This window comes from Nelumbo nucifera, chromosome 8 (genome assembly GCF_055504915.1).
Source record: "Nelumbo nucifera cultivar China Antique chromosome 8, China Antique-T2T, whole genome shotgun sequence".
In the NCBI taxonomy this organism is placed as follows: domain Eukaryota; kingdom Viridiplantae; phylum Streptophyta; class Magnoliopsida; order Proteales; family Nelumbonaceae; genus Nelumbo; species Nelumbo nucifera.
In genome coordinates, this window is record NC_142656.1 from 27528859 (window position 1) to 27555616 (window position 26758).

A 26758-nucleotide genomic window follows, 5' to 3' on the forward strand; every position below is an offset into this window, starting at 1 on the left:
AGTTTTAAAACAACCAGACTCAAAAATGTGATCGGATGAGAGATCAAACGATTGACAGTCCGGTCAACTACGGCTCGAAAACACTGGTCGGACCACGTGAACTCTTCCTTACAAACATTTATTTCCAACAGATGTGAACTCCAATTAATGATATGCACCAGGTTTCCCGCCTATATGTCAGACATGTCAATTCCCCTCCTACCTTAAATGTCAGCAGTACCTGAAAAAACAGGCTTCATTTTCAATTCTTCATAAATGCTGATGTAGCAATCTTTAATTTTTATTTTTTTATTTTTGCTTCAGATGTTGACGTGGCAATCTGGTGCATTGAATTCTTTCATGAAACATATCCTTGTCAGTTGCCAGATACCCTCCATTATGGGCCAGCAATGGGATTGCATATTTACTACTTACGGTGCAAGCATTGAGCAGCACCTATTAATTGGCTTTGGAGGGAAGGAGATGCTTTTGATGCTAAAGATCATCAATCAATTTGATTCCTTTGGACATGGTGGCCCACAGGTTTTGTTTAAGAAATTAGTGGGCCCCCAAGTAATAAATATCATAATTGGGGCATTTGGGCCACCTTTTCCTTTGATGGAGACCGTTGGATTATATTTTTCTGGTCCATGCTTCACTGAATAGATGAACTATGGATCTCTGTCTCTCATTGATTCGCTTCTTTACTTAGCAATTCCTTTGAAACTTCCTAGTTGGGTCAGTCTTGCAAAATTTAGCCTAAGTTACTTGCTCAAGCTAGGAATATTTGTTGTCTAAGAAATCTTTCATTACTGACATTTACATAAAGAAATGAATAAAGTGAGACACAGAGACATTTATTTATTATAAATTATGATGCTATGTTCCATCATCTGTAGACTGAAACTTTCCACGATGAACACTTTTGACAGTTTATTCCTTGGATTATTTGTTGTTTATTTATCACCATTTATTGCTTTCTTTAATTCTTTGAGTTAGGGTGGAGACAGAAGATATGGGCTTGAATTGGTCTGAGGTATGGGCCAGGCCCATTATCTCCTTTGGGTTACCCAACACAAAATTTTGTCTAAACCCCAGAAAAATAACTCAATAATAAGATTAGATGTTCGAAGTTTTGAAAATTCGAATATTATATACACAGTGATGCTTATAGATTGTTATTTCCATCTATGAAAGAGTAAAGTTTGAGTTGTACCGTGAACTGCACGGAAAAGGAACCATGATTGCACATGCAAATTATGCAAGACGAATGATTTGGGGGGCCCCTTAGGATGACAATGTGATAACTGGGCCCTTGGCGATGGGATCATTCAGAAAAGCCCATGTCCAATCTACCGACCATTTTTGGCATTCTCCGTTAGGATCAAATGTCATAGTGAGGGTAAATTTGTATTGTACTAGTACAAACAAATCATTTTACGTTCTCCGGGAAGCAAAACAAAACAAGATAGATCCAGTTGGAAATTGGATTAATCACGTCCATGTCACCAACATGCCAAGGACTATCCCGTCAAATACTCAATACTCGAAACATAGAAGATCAAAGCTGTCTACTTTGCTTTACTTTGAGCGGTCTCTCTCTCTCTCTCTCTCTCTCTCTCTCTCTAGTCTCTCCCCGCTTCTTTGCGTCTCTGCAGAAAATTAAAATACGGTTAAAGAACCCATGAATAAATGGGGTGTGAGAAAGAAGAAACCCTAACACCAAACACCAGTAGAAGAAATAAAGAAATGACAAGAAACGGAAACCGATGAAGAACATCGATGGGGAATCGGATTTGCAGGAAGAGTACGGTCGAGGAGCGGTTCACGAGGCCGCAGCGGCTCGTTCGCGCCAAGTCCAACGTCGACTACAAGAATCTTCGGAAGCTTATTCTATCTCAAAAGCTCGCGCCTTGCTTTGATGGCATCGAAGAGTCTAATAATCCTGATCTTGAAGAATGCCCAATTTGTTTCTTCGTAATAACTCCTGCTGGTTCCTTTCTTTAGAAAAAAAAGGGTTTTAGTGGTTTTTTTTGCTAATACTGTGGCGGTTTTGGTGTTGGGTTTGTATTTTTTCTCAGTATTATCCGAGTTTGAATCGGTCGAGATGTTGTACGAAGGGCATTTGCACCGGTATGTTGGCGTTCTCGTTGGGATTTTCGAGAACTCTCTCTCTTTCTCTCTCTCTCTCTGTGTTTGTTATTTTTATTTTTATCTTACTGAGTTTGATGTCTAATTGGGTGTTCCTTTGTGTGGTTTTACTGCAGAATGCTTTTTGCAGATGAGGCCTTCAAATGCTATGCATTCTCCTCAGTATCCTCTTAAAATCATAATTGCTTGGATTGCTTATTTCTTTGTCTGTTGGTTATTTTTCGTGAGTTGGCGGTTGGTTACTTTTATTTTTTTGATATTCTGCATTTGAGTTCTTCTGTTTATTTTTTGATCTTCTATGTTTGTGTACAAATGGGGGTTGCTTCTGTTAGAGGAGAACTGGCAATTTTCTGTTCTTCTGAAAAGTAATAAATAAATGAAACTGAACCCTTTTGTAGATTATAATGTAAATGGGTTCCCAGATGGCGAACCTGCTCAAAACTTGGGTTATAAACTTGGAAGTAATCTAAAATGGATTATTTGAGTAAAGAAAGAAAGTAATCAAATACAAGCAAAGTTGAATAGCTAGATTAATGAAAAAACTATGCTTGGTTGGAAAATTCATATAATGACATATCTGCTGCTTGAGATAAAAATCCTTACTTGAAGTAGTTATTACAAATGGAGACTGATGAATCAGCTGGAAAAGATCAGATAATCTTTCACCATTGGAAAGCCTGTAGAGTCCTAGTAATTTTTGCATGGATAGTACTAACTTTGTCTTGGACAATCTAGGCTAAAAATGTATTTAATAACCAAAAGAAATACTGAACTTACTCATATGCTACTTTTATCATATCTGTTGCAACATTAAAAGGACAATGGAAAAATAAATTGGGATGAAGACAACATTATAAAGCACAAAATACCGATATAGAAAGCCCACAGCTGCATTTGGCAACAGTACAAACGTTGGACCAAAGCCAATTTGTACTCTGGTTCAGTTTTTCTAGTATTTCGTAAGCATACATTTGTGTACCGAAAATGATAAAAATTATATTTTTTCTGATATGTTTGCATTCAAAATGGGAGCAAAGGTTGCTTCCAAAAAATGGATGCAAACTTTGCACTCGAAATTGGTCATTTTAAAAAGTTTGAGTCCAATCTTTCGAATTCATGTTTGTACCCATCACAACCAAAACCATTTTGGTAAGAATGCAAAACCAAAACTAACTTTGAATTTTTCATGAACTGTGCAATATTTGCACTCTTATCAAGCACAAGCCTAAAGGACAAAATGCTGAATAGGCATGGAGGTTTTAACCTTTTGACCTTGACAGGATTGTGTTCTTCATGGATGTTTTTCTGGCATATGTATACAATACAAAGGTAATACATGGAAAACAAAACTATCCACTTATTTAACTGAACACATGGGTATAAGACTTCTTTTAGCTCCCAAAACACTGAACCATGTAGCTCTCTGTGGTTTCTGAGGAACCATTATAAAATGCATGGCTTTTTTTCAGCCCTACTTTAATGATTTTAAGTCTGAGAAAATTGAATCCTTTCTGGTTAATGTGTCATTTTTATGTTGTTTTCATGTTGAATAATGGATTTTAGTTTTGTAATTTAATTTTTCAATGTTGAGAAGGTTATACCTGTGTGATTTCTAAAAACGGAAATTATTCATTTCTTTTAGATTGTATCCTTAGCTGGCAAAAGGTGCCCATTCTGCAAAACTCCAAGTTATGCCGTCGAATACCGTGGTGCTAGGACACAAGAAGAAAAGGGCCTTGAGCAAGCTGTATGGGTCCTTAACTCTGATTCTCTTTTGTTTCAGATAGTTATAGTGTATTATCTGTTTGAGGAGTTGAATGTACATGCATTGGGTTGTTGGTGGTTCAGGAAGAACAGAGGGTTATTGAGGCCAAAATAAGAATGCAGTTGCTAGAATCACAAAATTCAGATCAGGTCATTGTAAACAACCGGAATTCCTCTTCTTTGGGAGTTCAATCTTCAGTCATTGGCTCCAGGGAATCGTTGAATGGTGCGTCTCTTGTTCTTCAGTTATGATACATTGTACATATTTCAGTTGGATGCCATAATGGCTTACTGCCACTGATATGCAACTCTCATTATTTCTCTCCATATTTTTTTAACTAAGCTTTTTTTGATGGAATGAGCAGGTAGATTACAGGACATAGAGAACAGAGATCTATCTTTAGTGGGTCAGGGAATCCAGGTTGCTGGATCTCCTGGAAGTGTATGGGATATAAGGTTCATTATATTCTTTTTCTTCTATTTTATGGCATTAAGTTTTTACAGTATTAAAGTTTCTGTATAAATTGATTAATAGTGTGTTTGAAGAAACTCTGCTAATAATTTATTCTAATTACCATGAAAATTATTCAGCAACCCTGGTATTCTTTTCCTCACTTTTTCTGGGTCCATTCAATATGTGATAGGAATACTAATTGAAGAATCTATTTTTGATGTTTGAGGTATTTTAGATGGATAACTGAATCTTGTTGATTGATTTGTTAATGGTTATTATAGAAAAATGTTGACCCACTGTCCCTAAATATGCCAACTATCCTGCCTAGGATTTGGAGTTGCCATCAATTCTGTAGCCTTCGTAACTTTTGCAGGATCTCTTATATTAGATGTGTTTATTTTTCACAGGGATTTACAATTTTAAATTCTTGTCTTTAGCTCTGGCTTAGGCATGAGATATTAGTTCCCACCTAGGAAGACTTAAGCTCATTCTGAGATGCACTTCCAAAATTTTGTCAATCCTTTTCTCTCATAAGATAAAAATATGTTGAAGCATCACATATTTAAATAAGAGGCTTGTGGTATTTCAGATTTTGCTGAAATTTTCTTATTGTTGTTGCTTTTTTGGACAAGTAATAAGGAGTTTTATTATTCCTGTTGTTGGAAGTTTGTAAGTTGTTAGGGGGTAGGCCATCCCCATACCCATAACCCCCAACTAGGGGTGTTAATAGACCAGGTTTTGTCCAATTTGATCTGCTTTGATTTAAATCCATTAACATGCGGTCTGAATCTGATCCAATCTGAATCCAATTAAGAGCTCCAATCCAATCCATTTTAATGCAAATGGGTTGAAATAGTCTTGGTCCTATATGAACTGGACTAACTAAAATAAAAAAAAAAAATCATAGAAAACTACAGAAAATAACATAAATTAAAAGTAACAGAAAAATAAAAATTAAAAAGCTAGGAAGTAAAAATAAAGATTATAGAAAACTACTGAAATAACAAACAGAAAGAATAGAAAAAAAAAAGAATTGCAAGAGAGAGAGAGCAATAAAGAAGGGGGGAGAGAATGGAACAGAGAGAAAAAGAGTGAGACAGAGAAGAGAGAGAAAGAAAGTGAGATAGAGATAAAACGGCATATAGAAGGAAGAGAGAGAGATAGAAAGAGAGAGAGGATGAATGGTCCGGAAGAAAATAGAAGAGGGAATCCATATCTTTTATTGAATTCAAAATTTAAGACGAGAAAGGGCAGAAAACACTCAGGTTTTGTGTATTGGGTCAGTGGAATTTGGACGGACCATTGGACAATTGAACTATGTACATTCCAAACAGAAAAACACATTGGGCGTTTTAACTCTGGACTGGTCCAATCCAATGTCTTATTGCACCATCCAATCCATTCTAATCATATAGGGTCCAGACCAAACCCAGTCCATTGATACCCCTACCCCCAAATTTGGTGGCAGAGGGATTTGATCCCAAGTCTCCATGACAATGAGCCGGAGACCCTACCAACTGAGCCACCATCAGTTGGTATACATAATGTGGTGATCACTAATAAAGTCCCTGTTGTACTCAATTGAAAATTGGACATTTATTTTATGCTTCCTAGCCTTTTTCTTTTGTCTAGATTAATGGTTTTTAATACTTTCACTGTATATTGTATTTGTATGCCTGTGTATCACCTTTACTTTATTAGTATATGTTATGAAAGGAAATTATAAGTAATGAAAACAAATACAGAGAACACACAAGATTTACATGGTTCAATATTTCTTTTTTTGCATATGTCCTTGGAAGATCCCTGTGAAATCCACTACTCTCAGTTCAGTACAACTCTAGTGAAACAAGCTAGTATATATAGATCACTGAATTAGGTTTCTTAGGGTTCCTAATATGTTTACAACTGAGAGTAAAACATATATAAAAGAAATTCACCTGTGCAGGTGTTGTATGGAACTATAGATGAATTGCACATACCATTTGGGCCCTGGACAGCTGGACCCCTGTCTGGAGGTGCTTGACTCCCCCCAGACCATCCCAATTCCCTGTCATCAACTTGTGTTGTCAATATATGCATATCATATATGTATCGGTTTACCCAGATACAGATGGATACACCGATTCAAAATGATTTGGTAAAATTTAAAAGTTTACAAATGTGGGCCTCCAGCCCTCTAATGATTATAAAATAAAAAAAAAATACAAAACAAAAAAGCAAGAGGTGTATCGGTGATATCTACACACACCAATACCCAACTTTGGGTATCTGGAATATTGATATTTCGGTCCTTGGTGTTGAGTGCAAGGGAGTTCTGCAAAGCTGAGATGGTGAGCAAATTAGACCTACTTCTTGGCTGGGCTTGGTCCAGTGTATATTGAGCCTCATATTGTCCCTTTGGTTTTATTCATGCTTTCAAGTTGGTAATAGCTTGACCCAGGTTCTGTTAGTTCCATTCTTCCTGATTAGACCATGTGCATACCTGTTGCTTATTTTCAGAACTGGCCTAAGGCAGAGTATCATCCATAACACTTGGCATGTAGTTGAATGATTAGTTCAATATGGGGTTAATTGTTCTTGTTTCATTCACCATCTCCACTCTTTTATAACAATTAAATTTAGGATGTACTTAGCTTCCATGTTTTATGACTTTTTTTTTTTTTTATTTTGGAGTTTTCTGTTTGAATAAGTTTTCGTATGTACTTGGCTTCCATTTCCTTTAGGATTTCTGGAATGCATTATTGTATTTACTGACTACTCTTTTGCAGGTATGATGAATTTGGAGTAGATCTTGAAGACATTATGATGATGGAAGCTATATGGCAATCTATCAAGGTTGGTCTGCTGCTAGTTTTACTTTGGTTCTTTGAGGTTTGATTTTGGATTTCATTCTAAATGATTAAAATAGAATATATTTCACTTAATGGTGGAAATCGTATTTCTTATCCCTTGATTTGAATTGTTAATTACCCTTCTTTAGGATACTAGACTACTGGAAGGTACGGCTCAGCAATCATTAGGATCCATTGACACAGCTAGTGATTGTCATGTGTCAAACCAAACTGGGTCATATTTGGCACTAGTTGGTCAAGCGGCAGTTCCCTCGGATTCAGTAACTGGTGGAGTTGCAGTTGCAATTGCGAGACTGGCACATGAAAATAATTTCCGTTCAGAAATGTCCCAACCAATTCAGGATCATAGTCAGGCCTACCAGTACCAATATGAAAATGCTATAGGACATCATAGCTGCATTCCGAGTAATACATATTGTGATGCAGACATACCAATTAGGTCTGATTTAGAGCAAGAATTTGACGATACAGAGTCAGAAAATTGTTGCCTGGAAAGCTCTTGTTCCGCAACTGAGGATGATTCCTGGGGATCATTCTCTGCCTATCCCCTAAATGGGAGTCAACATTCATCAGATGGGTTCATCTCCGATGAAGATCTGACAGCAGAGATGGTTAATGATGATGAATCCTCATGTATAAGCATCCCTCATACAATCTCTGATTCATCATATGGAAGCCTAAATTCTTTATGACATTGGCAGGAACCCAAGCCTTTTGCAGCTTTCAGGCCCTACTACAGTTGAGAGGCATGCTGTTTGCTAACTTTGGCACATGATCCTGTGACATTTCATTGGCTATCTTAGAAATGGCAATCATCTATGGGCAAAGATCGTGCCCAAGAGATGGTATTATGATTGCCATGGTGTTTGAATAACTTTATCTACCAAATGGTACCTATCTTGAAGAAGAATGGTAAGCCAAGACCCCTGTTGTCATTCAACCTTTAGCATTCCGAGCTGGAGTGGAGAAGAGAAATATAAATTGTCATATGGGTTTTGGTCATTTCCTTTTTCATATAAGAAAAAATGAAAAACAAAATGAAAGGACCTGATTGATATTTAGGGCATGTTGTATCATGAGTGTACTTTGTGCATTTATGTAATCTTGATATGCATATATAGGTGATTGTCATAGGGATCAAACATCAAAGTAACTTTTAGAGCCAGGTCTTTGGTGCTGTTTAATTTTCTTTTAAGTTGCAGATTAAGGGGAAGTTGACAATATAGATGACTACTGTAAGATAATATGGCTGTGTTAAGATGTTTTCTATATTTACCATGTTATAGCTTGTAGCAGTGGTTCAATTTTTTCGGGTTGTTTACGAAGACATTCATACAGTCAGTTTCATGCTATACCTCTGCATTGCTGAACTTGTCATTTCCCAGTGGTTGAGATGGTCGCATGGCACCCTTCTTGCAAGAGGTGTGGGATCAAACCCATAGATCCACAGGCTCTCACTGGTATGGCCAGTGGGCCTCACATGCACCCCGCTCTCTCACCCTGTTTCTCTTGTAAAAAAACAAAAAACAAAAAAAACAAAAACAAAATTTCAGATTTCTTATCCCTACATAACGAGATAGGATTACATTTAGGCCTCGTTCGCTTTTCGGTAAGTTACTTACCCAGGTAAATGCAGTTACCTGGGTAAGTTTTTCCTGGGAAACACTTATTTGGGTAAGTCATGTACCCATGACCTCCAGGTAAGTCATTTACCCATGCTCTTTTATTTCTCAGGTAAATAAGGTAATGACCATTCTAGTCATAAAAATCCACCCATTCAAGTGTTAGCAACTTTCTTCCTAGGTCGGAAAGTTACCCACCTAGATGGGTTAAGTGATGCCCAGGAAAATAAATTTTCCCTGATCCCTACATTAACCTGAAAAATGAACATGGGATTCTTGGTCAATGGGAACCAAAATCTCATTGATCAACTTTCCCCCCTCTTAAAATCCAAAAGAGAACACCCCCTTGAGCAAAAATGGTTCAAACACCCTGAGAGTGAGTATGGGTAAAATAGTATTTACACACATACTTTTTTTAGTTGAAAAGACAAACAAGGACCTGAATTAGCTAAGGTGTGTAGAGGCTCCCAAAACATTTTTTCTGAACAGCCAAAGTGATCTCACCAAAGGGTGATAGGGAAGTGATTTGTCACTTAGTGGCCTAGGTGAGCACTTGTGTCGCCTAGGTGAGCACTTGTGTCACCTAGGCGATGAGTTTTTTAAAATAAAAAAATATAAGCTCTAGGGTAATTCCCTAGGGTTCATAATAATAAGAGTGATTTTTATCTAAGGGTCGAGCCCTTGTTTTGGTCTTATGAAGAAGAAGAGTCCTATTGATTGCTCGTGTGCCAACAGGATAAAATCTTCAAGTTATTTCGTACTTATCAATTCAAGTTTTAAAATCCTAAAGGGTGGGTTTAAAACTATGCCACTAACTTCTATGTGGGTTGATTCCAAACAAAAAAGATGCTAGTATAAAATTCCCAAAAATGAATAATATAGTTTAATAGTATCTATTACACTACTATTAATGACAAAATAAAAACATAAAAATATTGTGTGGTATGCCATAATTAAATAATAATAAATTAAAATAAATAAAATATATAATACAAAAAAAATAAAAAGAATTGGGATATCTCTAATATTGTATATTCATTATACTAAACAACAATAAGTATGTAATGTATGAAGTATTTTTATTAACGATGAAAATGGAATATCAAATTTAAAACAACCTAGAAATGAAGTGATGTCATAGTTAAATAATAAATTTTTAAAAATAGAAAATACAAAGAATCACAAAAATAAAGTAAATAGAGAAAATTTTGGACACATATCTAATGCTATATGTTTATAAAAATAAAATATTGGGTACATCTCTAATATTATAAATTCATTATATTGAACAAAAATAATATTTATACATGAGAAATAATGTTTGTCAATGATGGAAGTGTAATACAAAATTTAATGTCAGACTAGAAATCAAAATATTTTCCTTTTTGGGTGGTGGGTTAGTGGTTTGGGTCAAATGGATTAATCAATGATATGGTGGTTAAATACTAAATCTTTAAAAAATAAAAAAAGTATAAATAATCAAAAGAATATATAAAATATTATATATTAATTATGTCAAACAAAAATTAAGTGTGATAAGTAAAAATTATTTATATAATGTAGATGAAATATATAATTTAAAACTGATTTGAAAGCATAGATATTTTCTTATCTAGATGGTGGATCAATGATTCAACTTTTCAAAAAAATTAATGAAGTCATAATTGAATAAAAAATATTTAAAAAAAAGATGAAACACAAAAAATTACAAAAAAGACATAATTTTTTTGAAAACATTTGGGAACATTTCTAATGTTATATATTCATCATATTAAATAAAAATTATTTTTATTTATGACAAAAATGGAATACAAAATTAAATAATAATAATAATAATAATAATAATTGTTATTATAATTTAAAATTTCCACATGAAATGCACGTACACATTCTTCAGCTACTCCAAAGGGTCTATCAGTCCTATCATTTGATGAATGTTATTCGGTGGTAAAACGGTTCATCTCTTTCTTGATGAAAGAAACAGGAACTGGATTTGGAATTGTTGGAGGAGTCTCTCTCTTTCTCTCTCCTTTTTCCCTAACAAAAATATAGAATGGCAGATTTTGAAAATTTAATGAACAATTAATATTATTTTTTTTCTATACTTAACTTTGGAAAGTTCAACAAGTTACATATAAGTTGATTTTAAAAATTCAAGATATATACAAGTAATTAACCCTTTTATTTTTTAGGCTAGGCTTGGGACCATCCCTCAAGTAGGTTGAGCATGTCCAAACCCAACCTGACCTTATTCTAACCCGAGCATGTCTCCATGTATACATGACTACATGCATATATAGAAAAATATCATGAACTACCAACTTAATCCTGGACTGATATCATCCCACCTAAGTCCATCAAATTTTATTGCGAGCTGGACTCGAGTTTAACAAATAGGGCTTAACCTCAGGCTTGGTCAAGGCCTGGGCCTTAAGACCAACTCTTAAGATTGGGCCTAACTTGAACTTAAACTCGATCAAGCCCGCCCGACTTGCACCCCTAAGCCCGTTTAAAATTGGGAGCTAACTCGGTCAGAAAATGGCTGTGGATGATTGGTCAAACGGAAAGAAAACGCCAAAAGAGATTTGGTTGGTATTTAACAAGTGTAAGCCAGTAAACCCTTCGCACGTATGAACAGAACCGTGCGAGAACCCAAGAGGCCAAAAGAGATTCGTTCAACTCTCTTGGCCTAAATATTAAATTGGCTCTTCGCCTCTTCCTCGTCAAAAAACCACCGATCTTCGTAGTTCTCCCCGTTCGTAGCTCTTTGTTGTGGTCGATTGGATCTGAGATGGCGGACGAGGTAATCTCATTTTCAAGCATGGCGTCTTGGCCTTGGGTTTTTCTTTCTCACAACCTTCTTTCCTCCCTTTCTGTGTGTTAAATCGAACGAATGATATTCCAAAGATTAAATTTTTATGGCTTTTCTTTCTCGAACCAATGCAATCTTTCAGTCATGATTTAGGTTGCGAAGATAATATTGTCAGATAACGAAAAAGAAATTGAAATTTTGTTTTCGTTGTATGCTTTGATCGTCGTTCATCTGTTTGGTTGTTTGTGTGCTTGTTTTCTCGCCTTTTGTTATAAAACATTTGTTTTATATTGATAAACTGATCAGGATTCTTAAAATCTTGATAAGATTGGTGAGATTTCATCTAGTGGGAGTTAATATTTTAGGACAACTGTATAATTTTTGGGTAGTGCGTTGTGGTGGAAATCTTGTTTGATAAGTATGGTTGAGTGGATCGTGTGAAAAATGCCGAAAATGTTTTGGTAAATAGATAGTGAAGATTTGTGGTCAAATGGACTGAGTTTAGGCTTATAATCTTGGGTTAGTTTGTGTTTTCTTATCTGCAATCCCCCATTTTTGTTGGCCTGGATGCTAGCTATGGCATTTTATGTTCTATTCGAATGATTTTATTGCTAATAGCTAGCACACAGGTATGTTGGTTTGTATAGAAAACCAATAAAGTAGCTTAGGATATATATTTTAGACTTTCAAATTCCATCACCTAGGCGCCCGCCTAGTCACCTATGCGACTGAGCGCCCTGTGGTCGCCTAGGTGACCAGGATCACCTAGGCGCCTTGACAACTATGCTCAGGGTTGAGATCTTTGTGGCTCTGGAAGGAATCCAAAAAGCAAGAGACTTTAACATCAGAATATTGGCCCTTGAAGGTGATTCGGAGGTGGTGGTTACATTGCTTAAGGAAGATAACAGTAGCATGTGGATCTATAGGAATGAAAGGGAAAAATTCAAATGGCTTACTAGGGACATTGAGGTGAAGTACAGCTAGGTGAAAAGAAATGCTAACTCACTTGCCAATGGGTTAGCTAAGCAAGGGGTGAATAGGGTTTCTTTATTTTGGACTAATTTCTAATTCTACTTTCTATGCAATCTGCTGGTGGGGAGTTAAAACTTTTTTCCTTTCCTCTCTCTTGTAATTAAAATTTCATATCTTTAATAAAGCTTACTGTTATTGATCCAATATATATATATATATATATATACCAACCTTGAGTCCATTTCTACCTCTGCCTATCTGAGTTCTAACAGTTTTCAAGCCCCAGACCATGCAGCAATGCCATAATTTCTGCATTTAGAGTCTCCAACTCTCCATTACCTATTGGTTCTGAAAGGCCTACCTTGACCCTGAGGTACTCAAGGCACAAAGAAGAAAGCATTGAATAAGAGCAGGATGGTGGTTGGATTTAGTGTGATGATGAAAGTGACTCAGAAACTAACGAGAGCTCTAGTATCGTCAGTACCTAGACATGTAGGAAATGGACAGCTTCAACACAGAATTGTTATTCTCAGGTGATGAGGAAGAAGCCTGCAACAAAAAAAGAGTTGGGAACATTTAATGGCCAAGAAGAAATGTCTTCGATGGAAGGGGAGTGAGCTAACAAACTTGGGGAGTTGGTTGTAAGCCTAAAAGAGGAGGGACCATCACCAAATTCTCAATGACTGCAAGGTGTACAGAACAGGGAGCAAACACCTTACCAAACACAATGAGGAGCCACTTCGGATAGGGGTATGCAAGAAGGTATGTCCTTGGAATGCATGGATGATCCTCACTTGAATACACCACCCCGACAAGACCCAACAAAGGAAAAGGATAATGAACTGGCCTCTAGTCAAAATGACCATTGTCCTATTAGAATAGGCTCCGAAGATTTTTTGGGTGGCTCTACCCCTTTCAGGTATCTCATATGTGGTTGTCCCATGCTCAAATTTTGTTCATGAGGTTGAGGAGTGGTGGAGAGAAGAAATAAGTGGAATAAAGTGGAAAGGTATGATCTTTCACAAAAAAATTGTAGAAGCTAAAAGCTAACATAATGGAGTGGATAGGGACCATTTGGAAGAATAGAGGACAAAAAGATCAATCTAGCCTCTTAGATCGAGTAGTTAGATGAGGAGTTTCAAGGACATCTAAGCGAGGAGGAGAGAGAATTGTGATGGAAATTGAAGAAGGAAATGGGGGAAGTTCTTTTTACAAAAGGGGTTTGTTGGAGACAAAAATCAAGGGGCAAATGGATCAAAGAGGGTGATGGTAATGCAAAAAAGGAAAAGAAAGAATTTTGTGTCTAAGTTGGAAGTGAATGGTGAAGTGATCTTAAGTTAAAAAGGGATGGCTAGAATGTTTGTGGAGCATTTCAAATCTATTAATGGAGGGCCTTTGGGTGATATATTGAGAATGGAGGGTTTTGATTGGCCATCTATGGATTATGATGTTAGATTATTCAAGAGGAAATAATGAAAACAGTCTTCTCTATGAATAGATCTAAGGCTTCAGGTCTAGATGGATTCACCATGTGTTTTACCAAAATTGGTAGGAAATTTTGGAGCCCGAATGGATTCACCATGTGTTAGTTTTCCTCCTTTTAGTTTTACCCACCCATTTCTTGGACACCTATTTTCTTCTCTACTTCTCTTCAATTATGCACATATTTAAGTTTGCAATTCTTGCACATGTGTTTTACCAAGATTGCAATCCTTGCACATCATTCACTTTGTTCTCCTAAGAAGGAAATCTTTTAGGGCCTAGGCGCACAAGCGCATACATTCATCTAGTGAATTAAAAGGCGCGCCTAGGCGCACAGGCCAGGCGCATTTAGGGTATGCGCCTTGCCTAGGTCCTAGGTGCAGCCCTTTCAAAAGGCATACGCTTGATGTGCTTTGCGCCTCAGCCTAGGCGTGCACCTTTTGAAAATTTGACATTTTTTTTCTTTTTTTTTTTCTCGCTTCGCTTGCTCACTGAAGCTTCAAGAACACCCTATTTGCTAATGTTGTTCATTCATTCATCCTACCAAAATATCCTCTTAAAAGCAATTAAAATTATAAAATCATTATTTTTTGTGTGAGAACTAAGAATTTAAGACCCTAACATGGACTTGTTTGGGCTTGCCTTGAGGGGTGTGGCACAAAGGCAGCTTGTAGAATCAGGAATGTAATATGTTTTACGTCACATTAGCTACTTGAAGTAATGCAATTGTGGAAAAAAGAGATTGTGGGTTTTACATGCTCAAAAATGTTTTATATGTTTGATTTTATTTTTAAATTCTCATTTGAATACACTCTACATGTTATGTTTATGTATTTTAATTTTAGATAATAGGTTTTTTAAAACATTTATTTTAAAATTTAAGTTTATTTTATTAATATTATGTTTAATATTTTTTATTTTTTTTGCATTTTTTTGGCATGTTTTTGAATTTTCTGACATTTTTTTTGATTTTTAGCATTTTGTTTTTGTATTTTTGCACCTTGCTTCAAAAAGGTACGTGTCCGCCTTCTGTCACGGGCGCAAATTGGTCCTTATGCTTTTTTTGCGCCTTGTGCCTTTAAAACACTGCATTCATACTTCTTTTTAAGATATGTGCTTACTATTGCCATATAATAAGCAATTACAAATTTTAAAATTGTATCTCCTGTTTCATTCTTCTTACCAAATCCAAAGCCTCTGTGCATCATATCTTCTCTTCATTTTGAAATTTCTTGATTAATCCTTCTAAGTATTTCCAACGTTTTCTCTAACTTTTTTTCTAAACCCACTTGAGGTGCATGCCACCAATTATGTTAGTGATTTCCTCACTTAACAAGTCAGGTTAAAATTCTTAAAAGGGATTTGTTTACTTGGGTATTGGACATAGGACCGCAAGTTGCAACCAACAGAGGGCCCTCATGGCCTCACCACTTACCTTTCTATAGATATGCATAAGTCTAGGATTCATCATTGGGTAGGTTGCAGCCAACATGTGGCTTTATGTCTTTAGACCATCTAATGTGTGCATCATTTTCAGAGGTTTTAGAGTTTAAATGGCACTTCTGACAACCTTCCAAATATTTGTTCTAGAACATGTTTTCAGTATTAATGTTGATTTCGTGCCCAATTAATCTTAAAGGCCCTTTGAATGGTAGATCTTGATCATGTTCAGCTAGGACATGGCAAACTAAGGGGCCATAGACTATCGTTGGAGAACGAAGAATTGTAGCATAAGGTTGTGGTTAGTATGCATGGGCTTTCTTCTGCTGATAAAAAAACATGTATTCATGGGCTTATGGATGGGGGCTAGCATGGCAAATTATCTACTAGAGCTACTCTTGCTTCATCTTGGAAAGCCCTTCATAAGTTTCTCCCTATGTTCTTGAACCATATCATGTATGATCTGTTCTTGGACAATAAAATTAAATTCTTGGAGGATCTCTGGATTTGGTAGTCACCTTTTGAAAGACTTGTTTAGTTCTCTCTTTTCCACCTCTACCCTTAAAGTTAAGCCCATTGTTGAGTTTGTTGTCCCTTTCTCATCTTCTTAGGGTTTTGATTGGAACTTGGGCCTTAGATGAAACCATAGGGACTTTGAAATTCCTATGGTTTCTAGACTTTTGCATATCCTTGATGAGGTGTTTTTTGCTTCTAGTAGAGTGGATGGGCCCTAAGGTGGTTTTCCTTTTGCCTCCCTGTTCAATCCCCTTCGCAGTTCCAACCTTCCTTTGCTGTCCTTTCCTATGAAGGAAGTGTGAAGTGTTCTCATTCCTCCTAAAGTTGTTGTCTTCTATTGGAAAGTCTTCCATGGAGGCATTAACACATGTGATCTTTTACAAAGAAAGAGACCCAGCTGGCTTTTGTACCCTAACTAGTGTATCATGTGCCAGATGGAATGGTGAAATTTCTTACCACTTACTAATCTCTAGTCTATTCGTCTATAGTAATTGGGGATTGGTTTCTTGCTCTTTTTGTGTGCAAGTGGACTCCTCTTGTTAGCTTGGACATGTTGTTTGAGGCTACTATGATCAAGCAGCCAAAGAGAAAAGGTTGAATAATGTGGAGATGCACAAAGGTGGCATTAATTTGGACTGACTATCTGGGAGGAAAGGAATGCGAGGATATTTGAGGAGAAAAACAGAGAGCAAGGAGGCAATAATTGAAACCATTACAATGAAGTGACAAACTAGGTGAAAACAATGGACTTATTTTCAGATTTCTCAGTTAATGATATTTTGAGAAATTGGGGTGCAATAGCAGACTCTTCCTCTAAGAAGACAAAGGAAATAGTAAATTGGACACCACTAAGTTGGGGAATGCTGAAGTTGATTATTGATGGTTGTAGCTTGGGCAATCCAGGGCCATCAGGGGGGGGGGGGGTAGAGTAATAAGGGATGAGGATGGTATCATTCTTGCAATGTACTTTGGACCAATAGGTGAAGGAGATTCAATCAAGACAAAGCTTATGGCTGCACTGTTTTGGTGCAAAAGGTTATGGAAATGGGAGACTGGGAGTGGAGAGACTAATAATTAAAGGAGACTCTAAAGTGGTGGTTAGTTGGCTGATGAAGGATAACAAGGCCTTATGGATTTATAAAAATGAAATTAGATGCTTCAGATGGCTTACAAGTTACAAGAAATATACAATTAACAGTTCAATGGGTACAAAGGTCAGCCAATAGTTTGGTGGATACCCTATTCAAACAAAGGGTCGATAGACAACAACTTTTTTGGGATAAATTGTAAATACATTACGTTGGGGGGAGGGATATTTGAGCTTTGCCTTAACAAGTTTTAATAATTTATACTGTTACTGGTTTTGAGTCCTGTGTCTCTAGAGCCAAGCTTTTGCCTTTGTAAAAAGAGTTAGTGCAAGTAAACTGACATGATTGGATGATAAAAGAAAAGGTTAATTGACTTGTCCCTGTGCATCAATTAGATAGCCTGGGAAATCAATTTCGGTGTAGTCCCCAGACAAGATCACCTAGATAGTAGGTCTAGGAATTGCCTCAATGATGCCTAGAGACCATATTGACTATCATGGTAAGTGAAGAAGGTTCTAGACACCTTTTCATATATTGCAGTGAGGTGGCAATGCTGTGGCGAATTTTCTTTTCTTTATTTAGGGTGCAGGTGGTTGTTCTAAGGTAATTTTATTCTGACTAGTCAAGCATTCAAGGAAGCTTAAATGGGAAGATTTTTCTGGAACTGTGTCCCATTTGCTATCAGTTGGGGTGTTTGGAAGGAAAGAAACATAGGGATAATGATCATGGAATGGGTGATAATAGGCTGCTAGCACTTCAGGAATTTCCTGATGTGGCTATAGAGAGTTTTTTTAAGCCAATTTGGGTATATTCTTAAATTGGATTGACTCAGTTACTAAGGGGGCATTGGGCAAGTCTTTTTGTGTGGTCTTTCAGGCATTTCAAAGCTTGGAAGACCAAAATTTGGTCTTTGTCTCATCTGTTGAGCTTTTATTGTGTTATTTCAGTTGGGTGTTATTTCTATTGTTATTCTTTTTCTGATATGTGATGAGGAATTTTATTAATTCCGAGATTCAAAAGTGATACAAGCATCCCTTGGAGAGGTGCGAGTTGTAGCCTCTCCCAAATAGATGACATTACAAAAAGAGTAAATAAGAAATTACAACTGAGCCCAAAACAATTGTTCTCCTCTTGTCCCTTTCTTGAACAACCTATCAGCCAGAGCATTTGTTGATCTCCCCACCCACTATAATCTCACATGCATGTTTCATGTCAGCCATTTAAATTTATTGATTTTTTACCACCACAAGCTTGCTTTAGGATCTTCAACTACCCAACCACCACCTTGGAATCCACTTCAATCAAAAGTTGCTTCACTCCTAACTTCAATCAAAAGTTGCCAATACTTTCTTTATAGGTTAACATCTAGCTAGCTGGCCAATTCCTCCAAATTCATTAAAAGAGAAATTGTGAAATAATTCCAAAGTCTTTAACCAATGTATTACCCTATTCAGCACACACTTCTTTAACTCTTGATTGCTTGTCCTTTCTTGAAAGATTCTAGCATTTCTTTCTTCCTCTTTTGTTAGGCAAGGAGAATAAAGAAGGGTTAAAGAGCATTCTTACTTCTGTTGGCATATTCCACCTGCATACAAACAATGATAAGAGCCAAACCCACAACTCTACAATAACATACTAGGGGATTAGCAAGTGGTAACAATTCACCGTGAGACTTGGAAAATCTGAGAAACCAAGGAAGGATACTGTGAATTGCTTTCCATGGTGTTGCCAAAGTAGCCTGCCGTGAGACACCAGCATCCCATCCAACTGTGAATTGCTTTCCATGGCGTTGCCAAAGTAGCCTGCCATGAGACACCAGCATCCCATCCATTCTTTGAAAAGCCATGAACACTTAACATTACTTCATGCCACAGTCTCTCTCGCTTCAAGGGCCAACACCAAAACCACTTCCCCAACAATGCTGAAATTCTTTTGAACCACAATACCACATTTCCTAACCCTAAACCTTCCTCCTCTTTACTCCTACACATGATCTCCCACTTAATTAAGTGATCCTTCTTGCTCTCTCCTAGTTCCCACAAAAATTCTCTCATTAAATTCTTCCCTAGGAGGAATCCTAAAGACAAACAGTAAGTATGTAGGTAGATTAGCTAGAGTGGCTTTAATCAAAGTTATCCTACCACCAATGTGTTAAAATGCGGAGGTGTTCTTCTACCTAGAGGCATGAGGCATAGTTCAGAACATAAGGTGTAAGCCTTCTTAAGAGGAGGGGGATGAGGAGGATCTCAATTTTCTTTGTTTTTAATAAAAATCCTTTATATTAAGAAGAATGAAGATGAATAGCACTTTTTGCACCCTAACACAAAAAAACCAAATTGGGCGCATAGAAAAGGGGCTGGGGGTCTGGGAGCTCCGCCCCCGGCCCACTTTCTTTTCCCTTATCTTTTCTTCCCTTTCCTTTCCTTTTCTTTCTTTTCCTCTTTTTTTCTCTTTCTTTCTTTTTCTTTCCCTAACCTTTCCTTTCCTTCCCCTTCTTTTTTTTTTCTTTCTTTTTTCTTTTTTTTTTTTATATGAGATATGCATGAGGCACATGAGGTGTACACCTCTAGCATGCCTTTCGCACCTGGAGGCACACCTCTAGGTGTACGCCTCCCATGCCTTTTAAAACACTGCCTACCACTCAAGGAAATGTAATTCTTCTTCTATGAGGCTAGCCTCTTCTCAAAATTTTCTATGACCAGGTTCTAGAATCTATTCTCCCTAAGGTTTGCCCCTAATGGAAGGCCTAGGTAGGACTCTTCGTTGGAACACTCTAAGCACTTTGCAATTGCCTCAGCCTCCCTCTCCAAATTAACACCTACTATGCAGCTTTTTTCAAGGTTGATTCTCAAGCTGGAAATTCTTTCAAAGCTTCTAATCAAGACCTTTATATTTTCTACCTTCTCAATGTCAGCCCCATTAAAAAAATTAGTAAATCATTTGCAAATTGAATACGAGAAACTGGAATTCAGTATCACCTCCTTTCGGCTTTGATGATGAAGGAGGTTTTTACTGTTTTGCTCTCTTTTCTGTTCTGCTTCTAGACTGTTTGAGTACTCTTTTTTTTTTGATAATTGAAAGAAACTTATTAATCAGCAATGGAAAATAGTACAATGTCCCCAAGGAGAGGCACGAGATGCAACCTCTCCAAGCTAGTTAAGTACAACTTTCGAATATACTATAACAACTTACAAAGTAGCATAAAAAAATCCTCCCTGGAAACCCCCTGTTTGGCCAAAGAATCAGCCATAGTATTAGCTGACCTGCTTACCCATTTTACCTCAATTCTCATATTACTAGTTAACCACTTTACTTTTTTGATGAGGTCTTTGTAGCCCCAAATGGTAGCATCTGTGTTTAGAAGCCACCTTGATACAACCTGAGAGTCCCCTTCAACTAGGAGATGCTCCACCCCAAGCTGGTTAGGGATCTGTTTGAGTACTCTCTCTCAACCATTATAGTTGTCTCAGTTTATGGTTGATCTGGTTCAATTTATTCAGCCAATGCAGTGTTTTTTTAATATTCTTTAATAATCTCTTTTATTTATAAACCAATTTATGGTTACGGGTTGTAGGTAGAAATAGCAGAGAGAGAGAGAGAGAGAGAGAGATCAGTGCTGCTGCCTTGTTTCAGTGGTCTGGAAGAAGACATTGAACAGTGTTTTTTGAATCTTTTTCTGACATATGAATGAATAGTCTGAAGGGTAAATATGGTATTTTATCAACATTTCCCGTCTGAGATGATGATGGAAGGGAGGTCACTGTATGTTTTTTCAGAATTATAGGGGAGATTTTTATTAAAGCGGAATCATAGGGGACGTTTTTATGATTGTCAGAAAACTCAAGGGAGGTTTTTATGTTTTCCCTTAATAATATTCTCTTTTGAAAAACCCTTGTGCCAAGGTGGAGCAGCTCTCTCCTACACCTTGACCACCATGATGCGAACCTTGTGCAAAGTTAACTACTTTTGGTAATCAACCAGTACAAACTTTGTTTAAAGTATATGATAACCATGCCATCTCTGTCCATGGTTTACTTTATGTATTTGCTACTTTTATTTGAATTGATGAGGAATAGAGAAGTCAAAGAAAGGTTGAAAAGGGACAGAAAAAGATACTGATAGCCAACAATTATATTGTTTTATTGCTTCTTTCTTAAACCCATTTGGCTACCACATTTTTTCTTCTATAACTTCTTTTCTTGATACAAATTCTTGCCTTTTCATTTGCTGAAAATAGAGGAACATGCATTCTGACAATATCTGTCTATTACTCTTCTTCACTTTCCACAAAAGTAAATATCATTTTGTTCCTTGGTTAGCTTTTAGCAATATAGTTTCTCATCTATTTCAGTACTATCTTATGGATTTTGTTTCTTGGATTGAGTTGGATACAAAATCTTGCCTTTTCATTTGATGGAAATGGAGGAACATGCATTCTGACAATATTTATCTACTACTCTTTTTAACTTTCCACAAAAGCCAATATCATTTTTTTCTTGGTTAGCTTTTAGCAATATTTGTTTCTCATCTACTTTGGTACTATCTGATCGATTTATTTCATAGATTGAGTTGAAAACAGCACCAGCTGATTTTCGTTTCCCCACAACCAATCAAACCAGGCACTGTTTCACTCGCTACATTGAATTTCACAGGTTGGTTTCTTCATGTTTGAGCAATTATTTTTGTGTTACTGCTGGTCTTGCATATTATGCATTCTATTTTTCTCGAAACAGCTTGTTGTGGAAATAATTAAGAAGCTTAACTTATGATATAAAACACAGGTGTTTGCAAGCAAAAGGTGAGGAGTCTGGTGAATGTGAAAGGTTTGCTAGATATTATCGTTCTCTCTGCCCAGGTGAATGGGTAAGTTATATATTTACTATCCAACTTGATTTTTCTTCAGTATCAGTTTATTGTGTAGGGCTTTTCATTGCAGATTGTACTTCCCTATATTAGGATTAGAAGGATCCATGTTTTTTTTTGGATTAGTATTAGAAGGGCCATGTCATGAATATCTTACTGTTTCTGATAAAAATTAGTTCATTTTATGAATCATTACAAAGTAGTTATTTTTCTAATTTTTTGACTTTTATTATTTAAAAAACAAAGCAGTACTATCCCAAAGAAAATTAAGAGAGTGTGAGGAAATTCAGTAAACAAGTCCTTTAGTTATGCACTCTACCATAGAAGAGCCCTCTGCTAGGAGAAAGAGGAATGATGAAATAGTTGGCAAAATCCAACAGTTTACAATAAGATTCATTATTTCAATCATAAATCCCAAGGTTTCCAATTTTTACAATTCACAGTTTGAATCAATTCAACAAGGACTTTTTTTTTATGAGCCAATTCAATTAGAGCTTAGTTCTCTACTTTGTCATTCCTTTTTTTTTTTAATTTTTGTTTTCTCATTGACCTCTATTTTACACAGGGATGCAAAAGGGATTGAATCGTATTTGGATAAGGGGTATACTCCGAATTCGGTCCAATAATGTAAATCCTATATCCGATTCAATCCGATGATCCAATGGATCTCACAAAGATCAATTTGAGTTTGAATTTGCCAAGGATGTTGGATATCCAAGTCTAAATGGATCCTATTTTTCGATTCAATCTGATTTAAAAATCTAACGGGGTGATATCTGAATTTGGAAAAATAGGATCAGATTTGAATTCATATCAGATCATGATCTGGTCCATTTGCACCCTTTACACCCTCTTTCTTGATCAAGGAAAGATTAATTTTATTAATTAGAGAGAGAACTAGGTACAAATTACAAGAAATAGAAAAACACAGTTGATACTACTCAATGTGTTACAATCAAGGTTTAAAGTATCGAAAACCCAAGGTGTATTGGATTGACAATTTTAAGAGAGATATTGGGATACACTTTGGATATGCATAGATGCAAATGAAAAATCAAGATACACATAAATATGCTAAGAAATTCAAATAAATCCTAAAAATATACTGCCAACAATAATTACAAGTTTTATATGATTGTAAATAAGTCATTTAAATGTAAAAATCCATAATTTAATGATTTATATGGTGCGAAATATCGGGGTACAATTGGTAAGTGGTAACCATTAAAAATGATGGAATAACTAAAACATGAAAAAACTGAAAAAAAACTAAAATGTGAATGTGTATACATCAATTTATCTTAATATTTATTAGTATATAAATTTTAATAATTATTTCTAGTGTTTATTAATAAATATCCACTATGAAAAGAGAAAATTTACTTAAAAATAAAAAAAAAACATATGACCATAACAAACAAATGGGTGTGGCCTAGTGGTGAACTTATGGTTGTTAAAATCTAGTGACCAATGTTCAAATCTTGCTATTGCTAAAGTTTGCATTTTTTGTATACTAACAAAATGAAATTAATGATAGAGAAGATCATTAATTAATGGAATTAATGAGAGAATTCGAATTAGGTGCTAAAATTTAAATTTAAAATTTTGAAGTTCCTTAAATTATAGGAGTAATTAACTAATTAATGAAAGAAAAATTAGACTTAAATATAGAAATAATTAACAAAATTATTGTATCTAGGCACCTAGTGGTAGATTTTGAACAAACATATATAGCTTATACAAGGTGTTCCGGCACGAAGTATCAGGTTGTATGGGACTGTTTTGGGCCTGTATTGGCCGATACAGTGCTGAAACAGCCCAATATGGGCCTGTATCGGTGCGATACATACAAAAAGAAACAGAATTGCTGATTTTTACATGTTCTGTGTATCGTGCTCTTGTCGGAACGATATGTATCTGCTGTAAACTCCTTGTTTAGCTAGTGAGTCACATTTTAAATACTTGGAGGTTGAATAGGAGAGGTTTTTCTTCGAATTTAACTTGATCTTTGTGAGATCTGTTGATTCAATAAAGGCTATAGGCCATGATCCAATGGATAGATGCCCAAAAAAGTTGCTGCTTGTAAACTCCTTGAAGTAGTGCTAGTAGCTCAGCCTTATTGAATCGCCAACCCCTATAGGCCTTGATCCAATAGATAGTTGCTCACTATTTTCCTAACAAAGATAGCACACACGAGGGGAGAGGCATTTATGTGGCCTCCTCTTTTGAAGCATGTCACAGCTGTTCACCTTTCCAAGAAAACCCTCCCAACACAGAGCTTGAATTTTGGGTGGAATGGGCTTACTCCAAAATCGCCACAATATTCTACCTCTCTTCTTTGTCCAACTTTCAGTAGAGAGGAGTTGAAGAGGGTTTGTAGCCTTGGTGGGGGTGTCCACCCAAATAGAAGAAACAAAGGGGTAGGAGATTAATAAGTGATAACAAGACTTACAATTGGCTTTACAAAGAATGCACCAGTTAGGAGGCAAGCACCAAAAATACTTCTTCCTTTGAAGTTGATCGCAAGTGTTAATTCTTTCCAAAACTATTTCCCAGCATAGTGCCCCATCCCATGTCAGCACCGATTTCCTCCACACTTCTTTAACAGGGAAAGAAAGCTCAGGACTAGAAGAATGTTGTATTAGGGCTTTGAAGAATGAGGTGCAAATAAAGGAACCAGAGGAGAAGAGGGTCCAAATCCAAGAGTCCAACTTAGAGGGATCTAAGACAACCATTTGTAGAATTTGAATCAAAGCCAAAACATTGTCCATATTAGATCCTCCAAATCCCCACCTAAACCCCAAGTCCTAATTAAGTTCAGACCCTAGACCAGAAGAGGTAAACCCCCATCCACACATGTTCCCAAATCCTTACCAAAATTTCTAGAGCACAAGTTATACCTAACAAAGGGTGGGTAAATCCTTGCTCGAGCAACTAGTGCGGTGTCTTGGAAAGATATTTTTCCTAATTTCATGGTATATTGATTCCTTTTTTTTGTGTGTCTGAGTATGTCTCTCCTCAAAATCTGCCACCCTTTATTTAGGCATCAAGCATCTACCTTAAGAGGCTATTACCCACTTTTTTAATCAATAAGGCCATTACTCACTGTTGCTTCCAGCTATCTGGGTTCTTGGGAGGGGTTGACTGGATATGGACCTACCTTTTGAGCCTTGTTTTGCACAAAGTGGAGTTTTGGACTCAAAGCCATGTTCTCACACTTATCATCCCGAGATTTTACCATTGTACCAAGCAATGGCCCTATCTAGCGTCTACGTTCATGTTGTTTTATTTCTCCATGGTGCATTACAGCAATATCTTAACAATGAAGACAATGAAGTTCAGCATTTCTAGTTATTGTTATTTTTTTTATTGCAGATTGAGAGATGGAATGAGCAGAGGGAGAATGGAACTTTCCCAGGCCCTCTTTGATCTCAAGCGGATTTGACATTTTAATATGCAGTTAATCTTCTACATTGGAACTTCATAATGCTTATATCTTTTATCTGAACTATGTCATGGTTGCTACACCAAAGAACAGTGAATCAATAAGACAATGGAAAGTGCATTGAGTCTGTTGAATGTTATTGCTTTATTCTTCTTAGAACTATGGTGCTGAGCACTCAGCAACTGGTCGAGTATTTCTGATGTTCAATATTTGATTGGTTCAGTGACTTTCTCCAAAGGCCATTTAGTCAGGTCCCTTGGTTCTTTGCTACAAGGGGCATGACATTGGAACGGGGTTGCCCCTTGATGGACCAGGCTGTAGGGGTAACCGAAGATTGTCTCCTCAAGCCTATCATGGTTATATTGTAGATCTGATTTAGATGTGGATATGGTGCTTGTTTGTTGCTTATATCTACAATCTTCCAGCCACTCTCCATGTTCTGGGCAATGTTTTTGAAAAAGGTAAAGTAATTCTGGTGCTTGTTTTTTTTTTTTTTTGGAAAAAGGTAAAGTAATATTTATTGAGAAAGAGATGCACACAGGAGGCTGAGATCAGTCCCAGAATAGACTGACTGATCTAAAACAGCAGATACATGAACCATCAAGAAACAGAAAATAAAACATCTGACACATTACCTATCTCTAAACTCAGCAGTCACAGACAGCCACAAAACCAGCTTGCCCACTAACTTCTCAGATAGGTCCTCCGGACCAAGAGACTTATTATTAAAAACCCTTATGTTCCTCCCGGTCCGGATGCATCAGATAACCACAATTGGAATCAGCTTCCAGAGAATCTTCCTTTTCTTGCTCAAACCCTTAATCTGCCAGCAGTTTAACAACTCTTTTACTGACCTTGGCATCACCCAGCTAACCTTCACAATGTTGAGGAGATGATTCCACAAATGAGCAGAAAATGGGCAGTGGATGCACAAATAATCAGTGGATTCAACATTGCAACCACATAAACTACAAGACAAGTCTGAAACCTGGATGCCCCTTCTCACTAGATTTTCCTTAGAAAGGCATTTATTTATAGCCATAGTCCAAACTAGAAAACATGCTTTTGACGGGCTGGTTGGATTCCATACTTGCCGAGCTGGGAAATCAGGCCCACCCTTCCTATCAAAGCAGCCAGGGATTTTACAAAAAACTGACCATCAGAATTCCACCTCCAAAGCCATTTATCGTCCAAATTATAATCCAAAGCTTAATTTTGGAGACATTACAAGAGATTCACTGCCTCTTCCACCTCCCAATAAAAAACATTCCTGCGAAAAGAGGGAGTCCAAAGAACTGAACCACTCGAAATGCTA

General features: G+C 36.6%; 2 protein-coding genes across 3 annotated transcripts; both read left to right on the top strand.

Moving 5' to 3' along the window:
• Window positions 1-1542: 1542 nt before the first annotated feature.
• LOC104605362 (E3 ubiquitin-protein ligase DA2L-like) lies at window positions 1543-8486 on the top strand. 2 transcript variants are annotated; one of them, XM_010270096.3, is made up of 8 exons: window positions 1543-1956; window positions 2061-2112; window positions 2247-2353; window positions 3773-3877; window positions 3979-4120; window positions 4260-4350; window positions 7120-7186; window positions 7332-8486. In XM_010270096.3, exons 1-8 carry the CDS (start codon window positions 1762-1764, stop codon window positions 7893-7895), a joined length of 1323 nt encoding a protein of 440 aa, XP_010268398.1. In that variant the 5' UTR covers window positions 1543-1761; the 3' UTR covers window positions 7896-8486. The 2 variants fall into 2 exon arrangements, with proteins under 2 accessions (XP_010268398.1, XP_010268399.1); XM_010270097.3 differs by having other exon boundaries at window positions 2247-2292; window positions 3796-3877.
• Window positions 8487-11470: 2984 nt separating this feature from the next.
• LOC104605361 (cytochrome c oxidase subunit 6b-2) lies at window positions 11471-25582 on the top strand. Its single transcript, XM_010270095.3, has 4 exons — window positions 11471-11628; window positions 21699-21787; window positions 21917-21998; window positions 25374-25582. The coding sequence occupies exons 1-4, from the start codon at window positions 11617-11619 to the stop codon at window positions 25425-25427; spliced, it is 237 nt and encodes a 78-aa protein (XP_010268397.1). The 5' UTR covers window positions 11471-11616; the 3' UTR covers window positions 25428-25582.
• Window positions 25583-26758: the final 1176 nt, after the last annotated feature.

What these genes read in the sequence shown, in the direction of transcription:
- LOC104605362 (XM_010270096.3), top strand. Translation starts at nt 1,762, where the DNA reads ATGGGGAATCGGATTTGCAGGAAGAGTACGGTCGAGGAGCGGTTCACG. An exon ending in TACGAAGGGCATTTGCACCG is followed by an intron (nt 2,113 to 2,246) that starts GTATGTTGGCGT and finishes GTTTTACTGCAG; the next exon opens with AATGCTTTTTGCAGATGAGG. An exon ending in CTATATGGCAATCTATCAAG is followed by an intron (nt 7,187 to 7,331) that starts GTTGGTCTGCTG and finishes ACCCTTCTTTAG; the next exon opens with GATACTAGACTACTGGAAGG.
- LOC104605361 (XM_010270095.3), top strand. An exon ending in CGCTACATTGAATTTCACAG is followed by an intron (nt 21,788 to 21,916) that starts GTTGGTTTCTTC and finishes TATAAAACACAG; the next exon opens with GTGTTTGCAAGCAAAAGGTG. An exon ending in CTCTCTGCCCAGGTGAATGG is followed by an intron (nt 21,999 to 25,373) that starts GTAAGTTATATA and finishes TTTTTATTGCAG; the next exon opens with ATTGAGAGATGGAATGAGCA.